Genomic DNA, 23622 nt, shown 5'->3' with positions numbered 1-23622 from the left:
TTATGTATTATACAGAACACATCGAAGAAGTAAAGATATCCGTTATTACAATTCTTTTCTTGCCATCTACATCTCTCTTAGTATCAACTTTTTAGTATAGTATAATGTTAAACTCTATTTTAAATTGACAACACTGTTCAAACACCACTTGTGTATTATACAGTACATATCGAAGTATTATCAAATCCTAAACCCTTTTTTTTTCTCCACCTTAATAGGATCCAATTCTCAAATGCTATCTACCGACACATTCATATCAAACTATTGTTGGCTAAAGGCAATTGTCCAAAAAAATCAGAAACCGCTCTTGATAGCACAGACTTCAAAGAAATGGAACAATGGATAACGCATGAGTGACAGACAGCTTTTCCTAAAAAATCATTCCTAGATACGCAATTTGACAATCTCTAGTTTTCGATTAAAAAAAACAAAAACAAACAATTATACTCTCAAAACGTGTTTGGCCACTTTATAGGCATAAAAGGATTTGTCGCTTTTTACAATGTGCACGTGAAACTGTACTGCATATTCTTGTGTAATTCCATGTGCATTTGAATTTCCCTATGCCCTTACTACTAAAACGCACAGGTAATGGGCAATTTTTTGGATTCGTTCCATAATATCCTATTTGGTATTTTTAAGTTTATCTGAAACTAAGGAAAGATTGTGAAACTTGTCTGTGTAAATAAATTATTACACTGTCAAGCCAAGAAACTTTAAGAATTTGTTAGTGCACTCTTGCAAAGGTCTTATGCACCCAAATCCCCATCCAATGTGCTTTATTAATACTTTCCGTGTTGACTGAAAATAGAGACCACTGAAAATAAGTACTTAACAGTTGCTTTCGTTATCTTTATTCACTTTTTCTAAATATTAATTATCCAAGAACGCCTGACGGATAAATTAATAACCATAAACCAATTTTTCAAATTCTTTAAAATTTAAAAATACGATCGCTATATTACATTTGGGTAAAATTATTCCAGGGGGGAACTAATATTTTCCTGTTGAGAATTTTTCGTGGGGTAGGGAGGGTCCACAGAGAGGAACATTTCGGGGGGAGAACCATCAGTAAGATGATTTTTCAAACGCTTTTAAATTTAAAATACGATCATTGTTAATACGCGGGAAACGATTTTCTAGAAGGATTATGCTCAGAGGAGGAGTTTATACAGGAAGAATCTTCCGAGTTGAGAGGTGTGGGAGAAACTTTTCTTGATTTTTTTTCTTTTGAGGTCGTAGTAAAGCGGGACAAATAAGCTAGTAATGAAATAGGGATGATGCCCGGATTCGACAGTTAGTTCGAATTTACTTGGAATATCTTTTAAGAAAAGATAATATAAGGTTCTAAATACAATACGGTTCGAACAAGAAAAACAGTCAATCTTGTTCTTTGCGTAAAAATACCATATGGAATAAGTGCGAAAAGTCATAAACATAAATAAGGTATGGTGGTTAAAAATATTTAAAATAAAAAAAAATAAAGTAAAAACACTAATGTCGAGCTGAGCACAAAACGAGTGTCGGGAGCGCAACATCCGGTACGGCATGAATTGGTTAAAAATTAGGAGTGATAAGAGAGAAGAGAGGAGACTGTATACTGAACACAAGTATTGCCGCTTCAAACATTGATAAAAATAAAGTGACCGAATTTTGGTTAACGGTACGGCCTATATCGATTTATTACGTGATAAACAGTAAATAATATGTCAAGTATGGCTAAACTAAAAACAATAAGGCTTTGTTAAACATGTTACTAGGTAAAAATTTCGTCATTTTAGCTGATATTAAAGGATGAATTACTAAGGGATATGTAAATCTGTTCTCCGTTCAGAAACTTTCCTTTACTTCTTCTTCAATTGAATCATATGAAAGAAATTTTTGTAAATGAGACTGAAAAGTGAATTTAGAGCCAACTAGGAAAAAGGAAATACTACTGTAGCCAACTTTGCTGCGATCAAATGAAGCAAAAAGAATTATAACAATAATCAGCTGGTACCTACTGTTCAATTGGTTTCATACCCTCTCCCTTTTCTGTTGATGTCAAATTCAAATTCTGTTGATATCTTACTTTTTGATTTTTTTCGTTGGGATAGTCTGAAATTCCATTAAGGTCAGTCGACAAGAAGTCCTCCAGGACTCAAGAGGATATAAAATTGTTTGATGTTGAAGTTGGTCTATAATTGTGATGTTTGAAAAAAAAATTAAGGATACTAAGGTCCTATTTTTCACATTGGTTCTTGGGTGCAGCCTCTTAGAGGCTACCAAACTGATTTTTTAATTTTTTTTTATAATTTTTAAAAATCCCACCTCCTCTCCTCTCGGTGACATAATAATCTTTTTCACTTAATTTTAAACTTTATTGTCACCTACACTAATTTAAAAACAACTTTCATTTTTTTTGAAATTTGGATTTGGGTAGCCAAACATAACTGACAAAGACAAGGTGTATTACAAAAAAAATTCAAAACCGCAAGAAAGTACCATTCCCGGTTAAGCAGGGTGCCCTTCTGCCATAGGGCACCCCTTTCACCGTGGAAATACTTTAATAATAGACAAATAATTTTCATAAAACCTTGTTCTCAATCAACTTTACATCATCCTCCATCCTCCCAGCCTTCCCTAAACCCGAAAACAAACCTAAGAGGAGTAGAAAGCTCTGCCCTTACAATATCATTAGGCACGCCATTCTAATCCTTCTTTTATAACAAACAAATACACTACTAAAACCTTTTTAATACCCATTTGGCTACTCAAAAATCAAACAAAAACCAACAAAAAAAAATTAATATGATTTATCATAATACTAACATCAAACCCTCAATTTTTTTTTTTAATTTTTAATTTTTTAACACATCCTTCCCATCACAGGTATAGTTCCTTTAGGTAGTGTTCCATTTAGATTTTAATGGAAGGCCATAAGATGTTTCAAAATAAAGATACTTTTTCTAGATACATATTTAAAATCTAAAAAAAAATTAAAAATACGGAATAAATTTGATATTAAATTGGTATTTTTGTGTATTTCTCAGAGGAGTTAGATTTAACAGTTTTGGTCTGAAATTCAATCCATGTTAGGTCCGAAAAATCGACCGGACTTGATGTTTCTCAGCAATTATTACTGAAAAAGGGTAATGGAACTCAATGTCGCAATGGAACGAACTGGAACGCAGTGTCGCAACGAACGCACTAGAACACAATGTCGTTGCTCGGAAATCTTCTGTAAATAAAAGTAAACAGAATCTGTTTGGTGATAAAAAAATGAAATAATTAAGACTATGAAATAAATAACGTGGAAAAAATTAAGACTAATGAAGTCTGAGTGAAATAAATTAGACTAAGTGAAATAATTAAGACTAAATGAAATAAATTAAGAATAATTAAGACAGTGAAATAAATTTTTATAGATGAAATTTGAAATGATTTTAAGACTGTTTTAGTATCAAATGAATATAAATATCTTTTTGTTATTAATATCAGTAATATATAGAAATGATTTTATTTATAATAATTTTATTTTCTCCCGCTCTTGTGAGAAAGGAGAAAATTGAAGGAACAGAAAGAAGAAAAAGTAAAACAAGAAAACTTCAGTAACAAAGAATAAGATTAAACTATAACTTCTTCAGTCGTATTTGTAAATCAGGTGTAAAGGCGAAAACTCGAATAGTGTTGAAACTCCTTTTTGGCACCTTTTTTTTATAGATGGCAAAACGACGAAATTTATCTCGTTTGCTGCGTTTTGAAGCAGAAACTTAGATATTTACCCGCCGTGCGAAAAGTAGGGTAGCATGGTAGCCATGTCACTTGGTAGTTTTCATGGCCTAGTGAAACTTGTTGGCAGATTTTGTCTGAAAATACCAGTGCTTCTACTATCCCCGAATTTGTGTGGATATCCCCCAAAATCAATGTCTTCTTTTGAAAAATGGGTTCCCTGAAATCCCCCTTCGACCAGGGTTGCCACCCTCAATGATTTATTGCTAGTGACTATCACTATCCGCTCCTAGTGACTATCACTTTCACTTTACTTGACATAATTTTTTCACTACTTTCCAAAGCTTTTGAATCAACCACTTACTACCCATCAAAAACCAGAAAGAGATAATTGAAATATAGACCTTTCTTCGTGTGTTAGTAAAAGCATAATGTTTATAAGATTACACCATTTCATTGAAGATTCGCTTGTGAGTCGTGGTAAAGAATTTCATTTGAACGCGCTTATGTTCAGTGTAATTCTGAGCATCGACGCAAAGAGGGTTATTTTAGACAGCTGGTTCGTGAGTTTAAATTTTGTTTTCTATTGTTATTCTGTTTAATTTTTAAAGACCTAGAAATATAACGGAGTTAGGCTGAAAAATCGTTCTTAAATGAAAAAGTTATATTTTACATGACAATTATAAGATCAAAGCATAGTACTTATGAACAGAGAAGAGGGGGGGGGGGGGCGCTGGTCAACTCCCGTGATTTTTAAAATAAAAGATCGTTCATAATTTTTTTGGTAGGGGATGGGGTCGGGCTACGGAGGGAAGGTCGGCTTCCATGATTTTTGGAATAAAATAACATCTTTTTTTTAATACCACCTCCTCTCCTCTCGGTGACCTTCAGATTTTTTTTAAATATCTCATAATTTATCTAATGTCACCTACTCTTTCTTAATAAAAATAACTTCTTCAAAAAATTCAAATTATTAAAATTATATAAAAATTGAGCATTCCAAAATATACCAGGGTATAAAAATAGAGGTATACTACATTTCAATTTTCTTATACCTTTTAGGTTCATCCGATATCTCAGGCTTCCCTTCCCCCATTGGGTACCCCTTCCATCGTGACCTTAAATTACACTTTTCTTAATCTTTTTCATCAACCTCTATTTCCCCCGAAATATAATTCACTTTTACCCCCGTCCCCCAAAATAAGAATATGTATAACAAAATAAAGAGATAAAGTAAGAAAGAAATCAAATACTTCACCTGTACAAATAAAAACCAATAGGTAGAATCTTTCATTATATTCTTACTTCATTTCCTTTACCCTTATTACTCATCTCTCATTTTCCCTTTGGCTGCTCAATCCTCATTAAAAATTATCATTACTCTACTTTCAATACTTCTCAAGTCTCTTTAAAACTTTGTCATTATTCTACATTTAATACTTCTTTCTTTATCACTTTTTGAAATCCTTTTTTCAATAACAATATCTGAAATTCTAATTTTTAAATCTTTCCCGTTTTTTTTAACTCTCTTCTAAAAAAAAAAGAAAAAAAAATCACTTTTACTTTTACCTTCACTTTTCTCCTTTCTGTTTGCCTTTTCTTATATTTAATAGCCTATCCCACTGAACTCTTACCTTTTTAATTACCTCTGAGCTTGTATTGAGCTTCTATTGAGCTTGTATCTTTCATTTTCGCTTTCCAAATATGGTAGCTGAAATGTGTGAAAATGTATGCCAAATCTTCGTGTATTTTTCGTTTGATTGGTTTCCGTGCGTAATTTTAATTCTACAACCTTTTCAACGGTGACCAGTTCCTCGTTTTCTTGTATTTCATTGCCTAACAGTTGTTTCAATTCTCCTAATTCTGTTTTTACACTTGTGTATTGAAGAATTGAATGTTCAAGTGTTTCAATTTGATTTCCACACCTTCCGTACATTCCAGTCGACTTGGTGGGGTCTATCCTGTGTTTTCTCTCTTCAGTTTGCAGTTTTTTGTGAACTTGGAAAACCAAATGTTCTTTAACCTTCGGGGGTAAGAAACTAGAGTCTATCAGGTCGAACATTTTCTTCAGTTTTTCATCGTCAAGATCACTCTTCTCTAGAATTTTCGCTGGAGGTAGGTTTTCCTGCAAAATGAACCATTGTTTCATATCCGTTTTGTTGATTTTTTTTGCTATCAGTGTCTGCGGTCCTTTTTTCCAGTAATTCTTTGACAGTTCTGAAATGTTTTTTTACCAAATTTGGGCAGTCATTCCTTTCATTTCTCACCTATGCGTTATACCAATTTTTCATAGGGGTCGTTTCTTCAAAATGGATTTCTTCGATAATTGTTTTCATGTGAAGTTCTTTTATCTTGGCTTCTGTGTTAATTGTTTGTAGACCTCCTTGGCTTTTCTTTAGAAACATATCTGTAAGTTTAAGCTTTGGAGTGGGTTTTCCGTACTAGACGAACTGATATATCATTGATTTGATTTTCTTCTGGTTGCCTTTTGTCGGGTTTTGATACTGATGCGAAATACCATATCACTGGACAACAGTAAATATTAACGTACTGAGCTTTTTGAAATATTGTGAAGGCTCTTCCATATCCGTGAGCAAGTGCCGACTTAAACTTCTGCAATATTTTAGCCCAGTTTACTTTTTCTGTCTCTTTCCATGTTTTTCTCCATTGGATACCTAAAACCTTTATTTCATATTTCCTTTCTATCCCGCCAATAAACTGAGGTTCTTCTTCGCTTAAAGACAGGACATTGCATTTTTCTTTGTTTAATTCTAGTTTGAACAAATTGCAGTACATAGTTATACAATGAAGAGCTCGTAAATAATCCATGTCTGTTTCCGTGAAAATGGTGAGGTCGTCGACAAATCCTTCTATCTTTTGTTGGGTTCCTCCTGTCTCGATTCCTTGAATCTCTTGCTCCAAATATCGCATCAAAGGGTCAATATATATTTCGAACAATAAAAAGCTTAATGGGTATCCGTGTCTCCCTCCTGTCTCTTCTTCAAAGCTATCGCTTTCCATATTACCTATCACAATTATCTGTTCTATTTTCTCCAAGGTCTTCTTTATCTATTCGATAAACTCTTTACAGAAACCGTATGCCACTAATAAAATAAGCAGGATTGGTCTTCTTATTTTGTCAAATGCTTTTCGAATGTCAAAGCTTGTGATTCTGCATTTCCCTTTTTCCTTCTTTTTTTTCCATCACTTGTATTACGTTTCGTAAGGCTCTTAGAACATCAGCTGTTTTCCGTCCATCTAATTCTCCTTTTTGTCGCTGACTTAGCAACTTGGCAAATACCTTTTTTAGTCGGTTTGTCTACAGAATAGGTTCCTTTCTCTTTATACACGGTGTAGATATTTCAGCTGTGCAGTCTCAAATGTTCCTGAAAGATTCAATATATAGCAAACTAGTCTCTCTAAAGTTTAGTTCCTCACCTGATTTATCCTTCAAAGAAATGGGACTGGTATACTCGGTCCCATTAGTCGTGAGTCCCAACTCACGACTAACCTCCAGTCTGTTTACTGTAAGTAGTATTCACAGTAAAAGCATATTCAAACTAAAATTGCAGAAAATAAGAGAAAAGGGTATCATCTTAAAGGATTTCCACTTGAAACGGCGGTTATAATTAGAAAGAGCATAAAGAAAGGCATAGAGTGGTATGTTCGTCGAATTTATAGGTCAATAATGAACATATCTCTAAATTTATGTAAAAATGGTCAATTATGGAGTAAGAGCAAAAAACTATACTACTATGAACAACACGTTATAATTACTATGACCTTTGAAAAAAATGTCGATGATAAATCATGGGACCGTACCACTGGGCTTCTCTCCATGGCCAGTCCTCCCCCTCCCCCCCCAAAAAAAAACAAACAAACAAGCAAAACTAAAAAAAATATTAACACAATTTTATTTAGAAAATCACAGGAGCTGAGCCCAGCCCAACCCCCTCAAAAAATAATCTTAATAATGTTATATCATAATGGTATATTAAACGAAGCAAGAGATTATTACCAGAATGTATTCAAGAAAGAAAAAGAAGAAACTGAGGACGAACAAAAGAAGGTACGAGAATTTATTGAGGAACTCAATGTAACAAAAGTAACAGATGAACAGAATGAAATGCTTGGCATAGTGTTCCTCAGAACGATCGGTGTTCAGGTATATTAGAAAAAGCTAGTTGGACCAACAAATGCCTCAGAAATGTAGCAGTTACTCCTCTCGTAGAGCCCAGATGGGATATGATTCTATACCAAAACAACAGTGCCACCACTAGGTCTTTCACACGCCAATTATCGTTTAGCTTCATGCATGAAAACTGACTCGAGAGGAATAGACTGGAACAGAGCAAAATTGTCCTCGGTAAGCAGGTAATCTTGGACACAAATTACTTTGTAGTTGGAGGAAATTCCACCTAAATATTCTATTTTCGCTGCCTTGTTCCGTTAGATGTTTTGGTAAAAGAGCTTTAGCTTGTTCATTTTTGAGGTTGGGACGCTTTGTTCATAGCTTCTTTTTTTTTAGCAATTTGGCAGAATAGACGATAACCTGGATACTACTTCTTTCCACTCTGACAGAGAGGGCACTTGATGCTATTTGATAGACATGGGATTTCTCTCGTTGATTCGTGTTATTCTGGTCAGCGTGGGTTGCAGGATTGATTGCTTCAATCCCAAGCGAAATGTCAGAACGACTGACCCACGGAGCACTTTTTTGGGATATATTTAACTCCGTTACTTTGAGACTGGTGTACTGAACAGAGATACCTTTCTGGACATCCCTATCATGTGACAATGTACCTGCAAATACAAGCCGTATTGTTGGCAAAGATCTTTTTCCTTCTATGACATGGGGGTTACAAGTATTATTTCTTTTAGGTATTATAGGATAATTACTATGTTGCAAGAGTGTCAACCTTCACCCTTTCAATACTAGTAAAATTTAAAGCCTCTATTTAGTGTTGTGGGAGTGGCTATGTTTGGTAGATTACTGGGGATTTGAAAGTTCTATTTTTGGTCCAGATTTTTGTTTTTGTAGATGGATTTCAAACTTTTTTTTATCTTGTTTTCTGTTTAATGCACAATATAGGAATCTCTATATGTTGGTATCTTAATATCTGTACGGAAAGTTTGGTTCGATCGTACTGCTTTTTGGCCATGTAGCTCAGGCTAATCGGAAAGCAGGACGTCCTCGAGTTGGATAGAAAGAAGTCAAAAGAAAGCGAGTAGGATTTTTATTAGAAGGAGTAAAGGGTGTAGATCTGAACAGATTGAGATGGACGAGGAGAGTGAACAGTTGTAATGGTTTCAAGTGGCCCACGACCCACGATGAGTATACAGTAGTGATAGTAAGTGCAGCAGAACGAGAAAATTTTGCGCTTCGGGATGTAATTTGGATAATAATAATAATAATAACTATAATAATAATAATAATAGTAATAATATTAATAATAATTTATTTTTGACCCACTAACATTATAAAAAAATGGCGTAACAAAAGAAAATAAAAGGTAAAGACATACAAAACAAAACGCATGCAAAACAATATCAATATAAAGAACCAAATGTAAATCAGAACAATCGCACAAGAGGATGAAAAGGACCCAACCGCTTGCAGGCCTCATCTTTTAACTTGGAGTCCAACTTATTATATGACGTCAATATATCAGGTGCATTAAAGGGGTTTTTCCGCCGTCCAACAGAAAACTGTTAGCTAACATTTTTCCCAACAATCATTTTTCCGCCGTCCAACTAAAAATTGTTAGCTAACATTGTTAGAAGATTTCTCTAACAAATCGAATGCTTGTTGAAGGAAATTGTTGGGGAATTTAAAGCGAAATATTCAAAAACAATAAAGATGGATACTTTTTATGCTTATAATATTGACAAAGAATCGAGGACAGCAACTGTTTCTCACAGTTAGTATATTCTTTAGTTAGTTTCCTTAAAAGCCAGGGTTTCCTATTTGACCTTAGAGTTAATGAGAAGTCATAAGAGAGTTTTAGTTGTTTTGTTTTAAATTCAATAATTTTTCTTGATATAGGCTAGCCTTAAAGTTATTATTGCAACAAGTGTGAGCCACAGCTCTTTAGTGGGACCATGGACTTTTTATCCCTTGCTATTCTAGGCTATACAAATTATTTGGTTGCAAATATGGTAACAGTGTAGAGTTACAGCTCTCCTAAAAGAAACAAGCCTTAGGGTCATTGTTGCAACAATTGATAGCCACAACTATTTAGTGGGAACTTGGCCTTTATATCTATTGCTATTCTATGCTAAACAAATAACTTTTGTAGGAAATATGGTAACAGTATATGGTTACAGAACTTTTAAAGGAAAAATGCTAAATAAATTAGTAGCCTATATTTTATATAGCCCTACTACATATTGTATGGTTGGGGTATCCTCATGAAATTGTACTTGGTAATTCAAAGATCGGTAAAATTCTATTTTAGCTACTTTTGGCTATCTTGGGAAGGAGTTTGGTTAGGAAATTGAAACTTTCAGGGATAGACCTACAGGCTAAAGTATGTCCCGGGAAGGTATTTTGAAGTACCTACCTCCACTCCTCCCTCTAGAGGGTCCTGACCTTTGATGACCTTTAAAAACCTGTGTCTTATAAAAGTGAAACCTTGTAATATAGATCTTCTGCTTAAAATTAAGTCCAAAAAAATTGTTTTCAGCTTCACAACTTTGCTCAATCCTGATTTATAGAGTTTTAAAGATATGCAAATACATTTCCTAAATTTTGAAAATTAACATTGATATGGCTTAAAATACTACTCAAATAACAGGAATTGCATTTTCAGAACTAAAGCCAGAGAAAAAGAATCTTATAACTGAAAATTAAGGTAAAATGCTTTTTTGTCAAAATTTCAATAGGTATAGACCTGTCATGTAGGCAAATTTCAGGATCCGCTAGAGAGAGAAGGAGAGGAGATAAGTACTTCAAAATACCTTCCCAGGACATATTTTAGCCGGTAGACCCATCCCTGAAAGTTTTATTTTCCTAACCTCACCCCTTTCCAAGATAGGTAAAAGTAACTAAAGTAGAATTTTACCCAAAGATCTACCTTTCTGACTAAATTGTTTATCTTGGTATTCCTATTGGAAGTACCATTTCTCACACTTGCCATCTCCTAACAGAAGTCATCAAATGCTGCAAATCAGCTTCCTATGCTTCTATAGTGTTCACTAAGCTTGGTTTCAATCACCATTATCTTGCATTGCTGTACAACACCGTTGGTCTCCCCCACATCCTCTACATTGCACTCTTCTTGAAGATTCTTACAAATGCCAATAAACTGAAAATCCACACCACTTTTTTCTGTTTTGCCAAATATCTACTGTGATATCCAACTTGAACATAAAATTCATAGCTCATCAATTGTTTTCACATAGCAGATGTTACTATAGCTGTTGCTAAGCTTATGGAGAAACATGTCCAGAAGGTTTCAAGACATTCTTGGAGCCAGCTTCTTTAATTCTAGCTATGTTGCCATAGTTGTATAGTGATAATTTACTCTTTTTTCTTATTCTTTCTTTGTAGTGCTTTGTCATTTTCTTTTTGTACTAAGCCAGGTTTTCAATAAATAATAAAAATAATGTATTTTAGAGTTAAAAAATCAATTATTTTTATATAAAAAGAAATAAGAAGATGATTTGATTAATGTAAAATTTATATATATGTATATATATATATATATATATATATATATATATATATATATATATATATATATATATATATATATATATATATATATATATATATATATATATATATATATATATATATATATTAATAATAAAAAATTTGAGATTGTTTAACCAGTGATCAGAAGGAGTTGGTATGTTTGTGACAAACCTCACCTGGAAAAGATTCTTATCAGTATCTTTTTGATTTTAATCTGTTGTTTATAAATTTGTATGTAATTGTTTTGGTTATATTCCTTAAAAGCCAGGTTTTCCTACTTGGCTGTGGAGTTAATCACAAGATTAGTTTAAGCTCTAAATCTTACTTTATCAAAAGTTTGCAATAAGCCCTTTTTTTGCAAAATTCACTTTTATTAAGGTCAGTGAGGTTAAGCTCTTAAATTACTTTTTGTTATGGAGGACTGGAGAAGCCTATGTTGGGTACGTTTTTTATTAGCCTATGTTAAAGCATTGGTATCTGAGGCAAATGAAAATAGTAGCACAGCTGGGTAGATGAAACTATCAGGAACTACCTCTTTGTTTGCAGTATGGAAATCAAACACTGAAATTGTAAGAGATTCAGTCAATTTCTGTTCAATTAAACAATTGTTCCAAATACAGCTATACAGTCATTATTTCAACAATTGTGAGCCACAACTCTTTCATGGGACCAGAAACTATTTATCCCTTGGTATTCTAGGCTATACAAATAACTTGGCTGGAAGTATAATAACAGTGTAGATTTACAGCTCTTCCATAGGAATCATGCCTTGGGGTATTTATAACAACAAGTGTGAGCCACAACTCTTTAGTGAGACCAAAGGACTATGTATCCCTTGCTATTCTAAGTTATACAGATAACTTGGCAGGACATATGGTATCAGTGTAGCATTAGAGTTGTCTTAAAAGAAACATGCCTTATGGTCATTATTGCAACAAGTGTTAGCCACAACTCTTTGACAGGAACATGGACTTAGCTATATATCTGTTGCTATTCTAGGCTGAACAAATAATTTATCAGGAAATATGGTATCACTGTAGTTGTAAAGCTTCTAAAGGGAAAGTGCTTGATAAATTGAACTAGTAGCCTATATTTTATCTAAGGCCTACTATATACATTATGGGTGGGCTATGATTCTAGTTTTTATTTTTAGAAAATCATTTTTTATATATAAAAGGAAATAAAAAAGACTATTTTAATCTCGTTTTTGATGTAGAATACAAGTATACATTAATAGTAGATAACTTAAGATTTTTAACTAGTCATCAGAAGGAGTTGAATGGTGTGTTATAGAAATCAACTGGAAAAGAATTGTATTGTTGTCTTTTTGATTGTAATCTAATGTTTTTTACATTGGCATGTAGTTGTAAACTTGATCTTTTTTCAATTTTTAATTTCAAGTTATATAATTTGTGTTTTTTTTTGTTGCAGTCAAATACTGGAAAGGGGGCATATCTATTTGGCCTCTATACTTGAGAGCTAAATTGACCTGTGTGTAGAACAGTCAAACTATTTGTTCATTCCCCTTAACAAATAGTACCAACTGGTACTTAAAGAAACACCGTAAATCAGATGCATCTGCCAAAAAAATGTTGTTGAATTTGAGGGTTTTTGTAAATTAATATTTTGTTCTATCAAAAAGTCACTTTATAATAGTCTACCTACTCACTCATGCTTTCATGCAGGCTAAATCCCTGTTGCTTAAAAAGGATCGTATATTCACAGAAAAGTTTACAGTTGAATAAATTTTAAAATTATAGATTGGATTTGGTTTTTGTATGGTTTATTTTTCCCTTACTTTTGTATCAAGTTCAGTTTAACCTGTCAAATTAATTAAAAAAAAATTAATTTAGTACATGTTACTATTGTCTTGATCCAAGGTCAGAGCTACACTTTTTTGCTCAAGTGTTTTTTTTTCTTTTTTTACTGCATGCCTGTCATAAAATAGCTTATGTTTCATACATTGTAATTTCAAGTTCTTGCTATGACTATCCCTCTGAAAATTTTTTCCATAGTATTCTGTGAAATCTTGGCTATGATGATTGTCATCATGATTATTGTAGCCACTGGTTCAGCATAGGCACCATACTAAGCTTCCTCATTTAGTTTAATGAGGATTTATTCTATTTCAGATGCTGACATGTCTGGAGACAAATTTATTGTGAGCCAGTCAAACTACTCAGCCTATGGTATCAGTGAAGAGCAGTTTCTCAGTATTTTTAATCATGGTTCTGAAGAAAGTCCAGGAGGTACCAGTACCCCTAGACTGTGGTGCAACTCAAAGGACTCTGATCAGCAAGCAAGAGACAATCAAGCAAAACTTGCCTTATTTGAAATATTGGCAACTGATGCCATTAAGGCAAAATTACAAAATAAATTAATAAAAAAAAAAAATGGTGTTGGCAGAAGTGGCAAACAATCTGAGACTGAAGGGATTTGAAGTTATGGAAGGGGAGGTGGGGACAAACAAAGTATGGGCACAAGCTCGGTCCCTGGAGCACACCTATAAACAGTATATTGATTCCTGCAAAAACACAGGATCAGAATATAAAAAGCCTCCAAGGTTTTTTGAAGAGATGGATAAATTATGGGGGGACAAACACAATATCAATCCCCCCAAAATATATGATTCTATTGTGAGTCCTAATGTTCAACCTCGAACTTCTAGTACTGGGAGTGATAATCAACCTAAAACATTGCAAAATTTGAACACCAGTATGAGTGAAAATGATGTTACAGGAAATGAAGCTCAACCTGGAACACTGCAAAATTTGAACACCAGTATCATAAGTGAAAGCAATGTTACAGTAAATGAAGCATCTAGCAGTTCTAAAAAAAGAAAACAAAATCACTAAATTGATGAATTTTTAAAAGAGATGAGACTATTCAGGCAGTCTTTTGAAAATGCACTGATTAAAAAAGAGCAGGGAAGACAGAGGAGACATGAGGAAAAAATGAAAAAAATAGATGAACTAATTAAAACAAAAATAAGAAAAAAAAGAAAGAGAGAGAGTAGTGAAGATGAAGACAGTTTCTATTTTGCCTTCTAAATCGTTTAAATGTTTATTTTTCTTTTGGTTTTTTATATTTTTATAGTTTTGATATTTGCTTGTGTTTATATCTGAAACTTGTTTTATAGTATTTCTTAGTATATTTATTTTATGACAATGCACCTTAATTTTGTTCAGTTTCAAGTATTCCTAAAACAATAAAATTGCACTTCTTTTAGGTTTGAATTTTTGGGAAAGCAGGCTTGGGCATGCAGCACTTTTGACCAATTCTTCCTCAAATATCATGATTTGTACAATATTTTTCATATTTGGCTTAAGTAAAATCTTGTGCACTTACAATTTACCAGGTGAACTAAAGAGTCCATCATATAGTCATCAATACCAGCCTTTGCCTTCCAATTTCAAATAAGATTGTTGAGATTTTTTTTACTTTTGAGGTTTTACAACTTTTATTGATCAAATAATTGTTTATCACAGTATAATAACATTATAAATGCATAAAACTATCCTATCATATCAATATAACGTAGTCGTTTTGCTTGACCATCATTTGTGTGTAAAACATCGCATGAGTTTGTAGGAGAATGTTCTTCCTCTATATCCTGTAAATTTTGCTCTTCTTTATTTTCAATTACATTGTCACTCTGCCATGCACAAAAGTTGTGCAAGCAACATGCAGTTATGACTATACTAATTGCTCGAGGTACCTTACTGTGTATAAATCTCAATCTTCGCCATCTATTGAGTAGATCACCAAATGTATTTTCAATTACTACCCTAGTTTTTGAGAGCTTCTTATTAAATCTTTTTCTTTTTTCATCAATAAGTTCAGTTTCTTTTAATGCTGGTATTAACCATGTAAGTGCAGGGAAGGCATTATCACCAATAATGTGATAATCAGCACTAGTAAATAGAGTTGAATTTGCCTGGGATGCTTGGTGGTAGAGACCCGAATTTCTCAGTACTCTACTATCATGTACACTACCAGGAAACCCCACATGAATGAATGAAAATTCTCTATTCGGAAGACATACGGCAAGAAGCACAATAGAATGAAACATTTTTCTATTTAGATATGTAGCTTGTTGCTCAGATGGTGCTACTATTCTTATATGGCAGCCGTCAATGGCACCAAGGACTCCCGGGAAACCACTGAGATCAGCAAATTTTCTAGTTACTGTATTTAGACTTAATGTACTTGGCCATTTAATGAACTGGTCTGATTTTCTCTCTATATGAGAACAAACCCTCCCAACAACAGCCCAGACACATTTTATTGAGCGATTGAATTTATCTCCAATCTCTCTGAGGGTACAAGCTTGGTTAGCTATATACCACAGAGTTATATATAGCATTTCATGTTTCTGAATAGGCGCATTACCATCACACTAGTCTGATTCAGGCAGATTAATAAAGTCTAGTAGCTTTTCGAATGTATCTGGGCTCATTCTAAAGTGCTTTTTAAAGTCTGTATCTGAATACTTTGCGATCACGTCTTTGATGTAATTTTCTTGTCTCACATGAATTTCACGGTTTAAGCTAGAAAAAGCAGCCACTGTCACCCGTGAGTACTCTTCCATGACTACATCTGAGTCATCACGTTCAGAGGAAGAAAGAAGCTCTTCTAGAATACATCTCATCTCTGAGTCAGCTGTACCTGCCATTTTGCCTGTAAGGAGCGTTTTGTAAGTTTTAATAACTTTTCAGTAAGTTTTGTTAGTTTTAATTGTAAGTAAGAGAAATTACTTAAATAGCACTGTGTTTTCACCGGAAAAAGTTCTTTTCACGTGAAATAACGCCCCCCCCTTCCAGGAAAATTCATCCCAAACAATTTCATTCTAGAGAAAAATTCCACTCAGAAAATTTCTTGTGGACGATCTTGGGTGAAAAATTGTTCTTAGCACACTTTCATTTGAAAAAGACTAATTTGTGATTGTTTTAAAATCATATCGGTAATCCCCTCTCAGTGGAAAAGGTTTCTATACCCCCCCCCCCTCCATACCCTAGTAGAAAGTTGCTCCCGCAGAAAGCTCCCTCTGGAAAATATATCCCATGGAAATTCCCCAAAAGCATAATGTTTTCCCCAAAAGCGTAGTTACTTGACTTTTCAACAATGCCAAACAAAATGAATATCTCAAAATTTTAAAAATTGTAATCGATTGACTTCGAGGGAAAAAGGGGGGTAATTTGCCCTCCAATCCTTTTGATCACTTAAAAAAGGCATTAGAACTTTTACTTTCCATTCAAATAAGTCCTTTCCTGATATTCTATGACTATTTTTTTGATACGATCACCCCTGGGAAAAGAAAAAAACACACATTCTTGATTCTTTTTCTGGCAAAAATACAAAGCTTACTTACAGTTCGTTACCACGCACTGTTTGGCTATTTCTATTCAATCTCTTTGCTTATCAATTTAATTATTGAGACTTACAGGCAGTGGTGTCAATAGAGGGAGGGGAACACCCATCTATAATTTTTACCTCCTCCTTCTAGACATTTTTAAGACTTACTGGCAACGGAATCAATTAGGGCACAGGGCAACGACTCATCTAAGATTTTCTTCCCTCCCCCCTCTAGATTTTGAGACATTTTTTTTTGGTAATCTAATTATATAAAAAAAATCCATTTTTCCACTGAAAAAATAGAAATAACAACGAAAATGCCACCTGCCTAATTTTTTTTACACGTTAGTTGCCCCCCCATTTCATTGGTAATGGATACTTCTCTCCTTAATTGAAAATTCCTTTGATTTGCACCTTCAGTGAAAATAAATTTTTGGTCATTTGATGAACTGGTCTGATTTTCTCTCTATATGAGAAAAAACCCTCCCAACATTATAGTCCCCCCAATTTATTGGCAATGGATACTTTTCTCCTAAATTGGAATTTTCTTTGATTTGCACCTTCAGTGAAGATAAATTTTTCTTTGATTAAATTCATTCCTCAGTTTTACTGGGTCAAAAAGATGTAAATTAAGTTGTAAAAAGAAATAGCAATTTGATATGATCAAAAATCTGACAGTTTCGTTTATGCAATCAAATTACCATTTTTAAACAGGTCGTTACACTTCCTTCATACATGGGATAATTTATGTAAAAGCTTTAAACAGTTACTCACTGCAACACTATCTTGATCAAAATTTTCGTTTGAATTTCCCGCCTAATATCATGTTTCCGCGAATTGTTAGCTAACAATTTCGGTTAGCTAACAATTCTGTTTCCGCCGTCCAAACAAATTTTTGTTAGCTAACATTGTTAGCTAACAACTGGACGGCGGAAAAACCCCTTAAACATTCGGATAATCTTACGGTTTCTATACCAACGAGGCAAATACAAAAGATATTTACAATAATGGAAATACAAAACGCTAATATCCTGCATATCACTAGTTTTAAAAAATGGGCGGAAACCTGAGAAAAAGAATGGAATGGTCGCAATATGTAGAATCGAGTTTAGCCAATGCCTTACGAGAATGTCGGCCTCGATTTGGGTCAGTTTTAGCCATAACCTGCTTTAAGCTTATTCTTAATATCTGCAAGTGCAATAGCACGGATAGCTGAAATAGAAGAGCAGATACTAATCCCGAGCCAACGCAACGCAGGGGCCAGCTTAAATGAAAAAGAACTACAACTCAAATCACTACTTGGGTTTTTAGCATTAAAAACTAAATACTCACATTTTTCAGCATTAAGCACGAATCCAATTTTTTCCAAAAGCTTAGAAACAAACTGGGTAGAATTAGCTAGGGTAAATTTTGAACGGCTAATAAGTAATAAATCATCTGAATAAGCAATATAAGATAAATTAGTTAGACCTGTAAAACACGACGGAAAAATACGAGAAAGCACAGGGTATAAACAAGCATTAAAAAGGTATGGTGACAGAACCCCTCCCTGCCTAAGTCCAGACCGAATAGGAATATTACCAAAAAATATCTCTCCTGACCGAAGTCGAACATATGAATTTGCATACCAAAAACGAAGGACACATTTAACCGATGGATTAACTCTAAGCTGGGTAAGAGAATACCATAGTTGGATGTGACAAACCGAGTCAAAAGCTTTTGAGATTGTATAAATTATAATACTTGTATTATATTTTATGTTTTTATTGTAAATGATTCATTTTTACCCTACATTATACAGAAGTTGTGACAGTTTGTGAAGTAATGTAGAGGGGAAAAAGTGGGCCCGAAGTTAAACCAAAATATAATTCGATTAATCATATGAACGAACTAAATTATGATGTGGCGATAGTGACACTTTCCTCCGGCTTTGTTTTCGGCGGGTAATCTTTTTGTACTTGACATTTTCCTTCTGAGCATATATATGTTTTTTTTTTTTTTGGTTTTTTCTTTCTCCCTGCATCCCCAGTCATATAGCTGTGGAAGGAGAGGAGGGGGAGGGCTATGATGATGGATGTGATTATGCTGTTTATTATTGTTTGGTTTTTCTGTATGAATACATCCATCTACAGATCTTTGTATGTAAATCAGGAGAATGCTTAAATTGACGATCTTGTGTGCAGTATGGCTGACTTAGTCTCGGAAATCAAACTTGTCAACTATTCTACTATTACTATACCAAAGAGGAAGGTAATGTAAAAATTTACAATATCTGAAATAAAATGATCAGATTTTATTAAAAAATTTCTTTATCAAAAGAAGGGTAAGCAACCTTCATTGGTGAATGCTTTATTTTGCGAACACTTGTCAGTAGTAACCTATTGCACAGTTTCAACAGTACATTTCAACCGTACATTTCAACCGTACATTCCACATTTTTTAATTGGTTGATTGATGTGTTTGGGGAGATTACGTTCCTTGGCACCTTTTCAGAGCATGTACTTATGGGTACCTTTCCAAGCAAGATGGTTAAACATGCTTTTACAATCGGAAATGTTTGATTAACATTTGCAAAAAAGGGGCAATGGGATTTGCGATTGTTTGATTGATGTGTTTGGGGAGATTACGTTCCTTGGCACCTTTTCAGAGCATGTACTTATGGGTACCTTTCCAAGCAAGATGGTTAAACATGCTTTTACAATCGGAAATGTTTGATTAACATTTGCAAAAAAGGGGTAATGGGATTTGCGATTGTTTGATTGATGTGTTTGGGGAGATTACGTTCCTTGGCACCTTTTCAGAGCATGTACTTATGGGTACCTTTCCAAGCAAGATGGTTAAACATGCTTTTACAATCGGAAATGTTTGATTAACATTTGCAAAAAAGGAGTAATGGGATTTGCAAATTGGAGGAGATGGGGTGATTGTGTACTGTATAATACACAAGTGATGTTTTGGAGAGTATTGTCAATTTAAAACAGTTTAGAAATAAAAAAAAATTAACAAGAAATGGCTGAAAAGTGTTTTGAGGGAGAAGGGTTGCATGGAGGGTTGAGTTGCACGAGGGTTCAGTTAAAGGGGATACACTTACACGGGGGTTTAGTTAAATGGGGTCGAGTTGCACGAGGGTTTAGTAGCACAAGGGTTCAGTAGCACGGGGGTTAAGTTGTACGGGGTTTCGGTTATACAGGGGTTCAGTTACATGGGGGTTCAGTTGCACGGGGTTTAGTTAAATGGGGAATTGAGTTGCATAGGAGTTGAGTTGCACGAGGGTTCAGTTGCACGGGGGGTTCAGTTACATGCGGATTCAGTTACACGGGGATTAGTTAAATGCGGTTGAGTTGCATAGTCTCGTTGGAAAAAATTGAAGTTCATACTTAAACAGTTCTATTAAGAGCTATTGCTATAGAAATGGCTCATTTTTGAATCGAAACTATGCTTTTCTGACTGAAGATACACATTTGAATCAGAAAATGTGAAAATGTACACAATTGAAACAGAGAAGTGTGTTTTGACGACATTTTCAATAATTTCGTCTGAAAAATAGGAGTTCACGCTTAAAAAGTTCTATTAAGAGCTATTTTTATGGAAATGCTTTTACAATCGGAAATGTTTGATTAACATTTGCAAAAAAGGGGTAATGGGATTTGCGAATTGGAGGAGATGGGGTGATTGTGTACTGTATAATACAAAAGTGATGTTTTGGAGAGTATTGTCAATTTAAATATGTTTAGAAATAAAAAAAATTTAACAAGAAATGGCTGAAAAGTGTTTTGAGGGAGACGGGTTGCATGGAGGGTTGTGTTGCACGAGGGTTCAGTTAAAGGGGGTACAGTTACACGGGGGTTTAGTTAAATGGGGTCGAGTTGCACAAGGGTTCAGTAGCACGAGGGTTCAGTAGCACGGAGGTTCAGTTGTACGGGGTTTTGGTTATACAGGGGTTCAGTTACATGGGGGGTTCACTTGCACGGGGTTTAGTTAAATGGGGAATTGAGTTGCACGGGGGTTGAGTTGCACGAGGGTTCAGTTGCACGTGGGGGTTCAGTTTTATGCGGATTCAGTTACACGGGGATTAGTTAAATGCGGTTGAGTTGCATAGTCTCGTTGGAAAAAATTGGAGTTCATACTTAAACAGTTCTATTAAGAGCTATTGCTATGGAAATGGCTCATTTTTGAATCGAAAATATGCTTTTCTGACTGAAGATACATATTTGAATCAGAAAATGTGAAAATGTACACAATTGAAACAGAGAAGTGTGTTTTGACGATATTTTCAATAATTTCGTCTGAAAAATAGGAGTTCATGCTTAAAAAGTTCTATTAAGAGCTATTTTTATGGAAATGCTTTTACATTCGGAAATGTTTGATTAACATCTGCAAAAAAGGGGTAATGGGATTTGCAAATTGGAGGAGATGGGGTGATTGTGTACAGTATAATACACAAGTGATGTTTTGGAGAGTATTGTCAATTTAAAATAGTTTAGAAATAAAAAAAAATTTAACAAGAAAGGTCTGAAAAGTGTTTTGAGGGAGATGGCTTGCATGGAGGGTTGAGTTGCACGAGGGTTCAGTTAAAGGGGTACAGTTACACGGGGGTTTAGTTAAATGGGGTCGAGTTGCACGAGGGTTCAGTAGCACGAGGGTTCAGTTGCACGGGGGGTTCAGTTGTACGGGGTTTCGGTTATACAGGGGTTCATTTACATGGGGGGTTCAGTTGCACAGGGGTTTAGTTAAATGGGGATAGAGTTGCACGGGAGTTGAGTTGCAAAAGGGTTTAGTTGCAAGGGGGTTCAGTTACATGTAAAATCAGTTACACGGGGATTAGTTAAATACGGTTGAGTTGCATAGTCTCGTTGGAAAAAATTGGAGTTCATACTTAAACAGTTCTATTAAGAACTATTGCTATGGAAATGGTTCATTTTTGAATCGAAACTATGCTTTTCTGACTGAAGATACACATTTGAATCAGAAAATGTGAAAATGTACACAATTGAAACAGAGAAGTGTGTTTTGACGATATTTTCTATAATTTTGTCTGAAAAATAGGAGTTCACGCTTAAAAAGTTCTATTAAGAGCTATTTTTATGGAAATGCTTTTACAATCGGAAATGTTTGATAAACATTTGCAAAAAAGGGGTAATGGGATTTGCGAATTGGAGGAGATGGGATGATTTTGTACTGTATAATACACAAGTGATGTTCTGGAGAATATTGTCAATTTAAAATAGTTTAGAAATAAAAGAAAATTAACAAGAAATTGCTGAAAAGTGTTTTGAGGGAGAAGGGTTGCAGGGAGGGTTGAGTTGCACGAGGGTTCAGTTAAAGGGGGTACACTTACACAGGGGTTTAGTTAAATAGGGTCGAGTTGCACGAGGGTTTAGTAGCACGAGTGTTCAGTAGCACGGAGGTTAAGTTGTATGGGGCTTCGGTTATACAGGGGTTCCGTTACATGGGGGGTTCAGTTGCACGGGGGTTTAATTAAATGGGGCTTGAGTTGCACGGGAGTTGAGTTGCACGAGGGTTCAGTTGAACGGGGGTTCAGTTACATGCGGATTCAGTTACACGGGGATTAGTTAAATGCGGTTGAGTTGCATAGTCTCGTTGGAAAAAATTGGAGTTCATACTTAAACAGATGGAAAAATGGTACTTGTTAAATATTCGGGTAGACATACGACTAAGAAACGCTTCACTATAAATAAGGCTGTCGTGTTTTTCCGAACTTTCTAGGGCGGGGGTAACTATTTAGTTTAAATAATTCTAGGAGGAATTGAGTTTTGTGGCTGGTGTGGAAAAATGGTACTTGTTAAATATTCGGGTAGACATACGACTAAGAAATGCTTCACTATAAATAATGCTATCGTGTTTTTCTTAACTTTCGAGGGTGAGGGTAAGTATTTAGTTTAAATAATTCTAGGAGGAATTGAGTTTTATGGATGGTATGGAAAAATGGTTCTTGTTAAATATTCGGGTAGACATACGACTAAGAAACTCTTCACTTTAAATAAGGCTATCGTGTTTTTCCGAACTTTCTAGGGTGGTGGTAACTATTTAGTTTAAATAATTCGAGGAGGAATTGAGTTTTATGGATGGTATGGAAAAATGGTACTTGTTAAATATTCGGGTAAACATACGACTAAGAAACGCTTCACTATAAATAAGGCTATTGTGTTCTTCCGAACTTTCTAGGGCGGAGGTAGCTTTTTAGTTTGAATATGTCGCATAGGTAATTATTTGTAGGTCAGCTATGTAAAAATGATACATGTCTATTATTCTGTTACACATACTACTAATAAAGAAGTCAATCGAATTAAGGAAAAATACATATTCCGTAATTACTATGGCGGGGGTAACTATTTATAATAAATAATAATAGGAGGAATGGATTTTTATGGATGGTGTGGAAAAATGGTACTTGTTAAATATTCGAGTAGATATATGACTAAGAAACGCTTCACTATAAATAAGGCTATTGTGTTTTTCTGAACTTTCTAGGGCGAGGGTAAGTATTTAGTTTAAATAATTCTAGAAAGTTTGCTATTTCTAGCTTTTATGAGCTAGGTTTCATAGCCTTTTGTAGGTGTGTGTTGTCTGAAACCTATAGTTTGGGATGCTATTTGGGTTTTTCAGAGTTAGGTTTCTGAGTCTCTCATAGGTGTGTGTTGTCTGAAACCTACAATATGGGGTGGGTAGTTTGCTATTTCCGGCTTTTATGAGCTAAGTTTCAGAGCCTTATGAAGATGTTTGTTGTCTGATACTTATTTTTTGAGATTCTATTTTGGACTTTCAGAGCTAGGTTTTTTAGCCTGCCATTGGTGTGTGTGGTCTAAAACATACAATTTCGGGGGTCCTTTTTTGGA

The 23622-nt window shown here is 34.5% G+C and overlaps 1 protein-coding gene across 1 annotated transcript; it reads left to right on the top strand.

The window, feature by feature from the left end:
• The first annotated feature begins 9402 nt into the window (after positions 1-9402).
• On the top strand, positions 9403-14414 carry LOC148940150 (uncharacterized). Its single transcript, XM_089105966.1, has 2 exons — positions 9403-9632; positions 13543-14414. Exons 1-2 carry the CDS (start codon positions 9572-9574, stop codon positions 13848-13850), a joined length of 369 nt encoding a protein of 122 aa, XP_088962092.1. The 5' UTR covers positions 9403-9571; the 3' UTR covers positions 13851-14414.
• The last annotated feature ends 9208 nt before the right edge of the window (positions 14415-23622 follow it).

Source organism: Artemia sp. Qi Xiang Cuo, chromosome 20 (genome assembly GCF_049724085.1).
Source record: "Artemia sp. Qi Xiang Cuo chromosome 20, ASM4972408v1, whole genome shotgun sequence".
Classification (NCBI taxonomy): Eukaryota; Metazoa; Arthropoda; class Branchiopoda; order Anostraca; family Artemiidae; genus Artemia; species Artemia sp. Qi Xiang Cuo.
The sequence above is the reverse complement of the archived record's forward strand: the minus strand, read 5'-3'. Positions and strand labels throughout refer to the sequence as shown.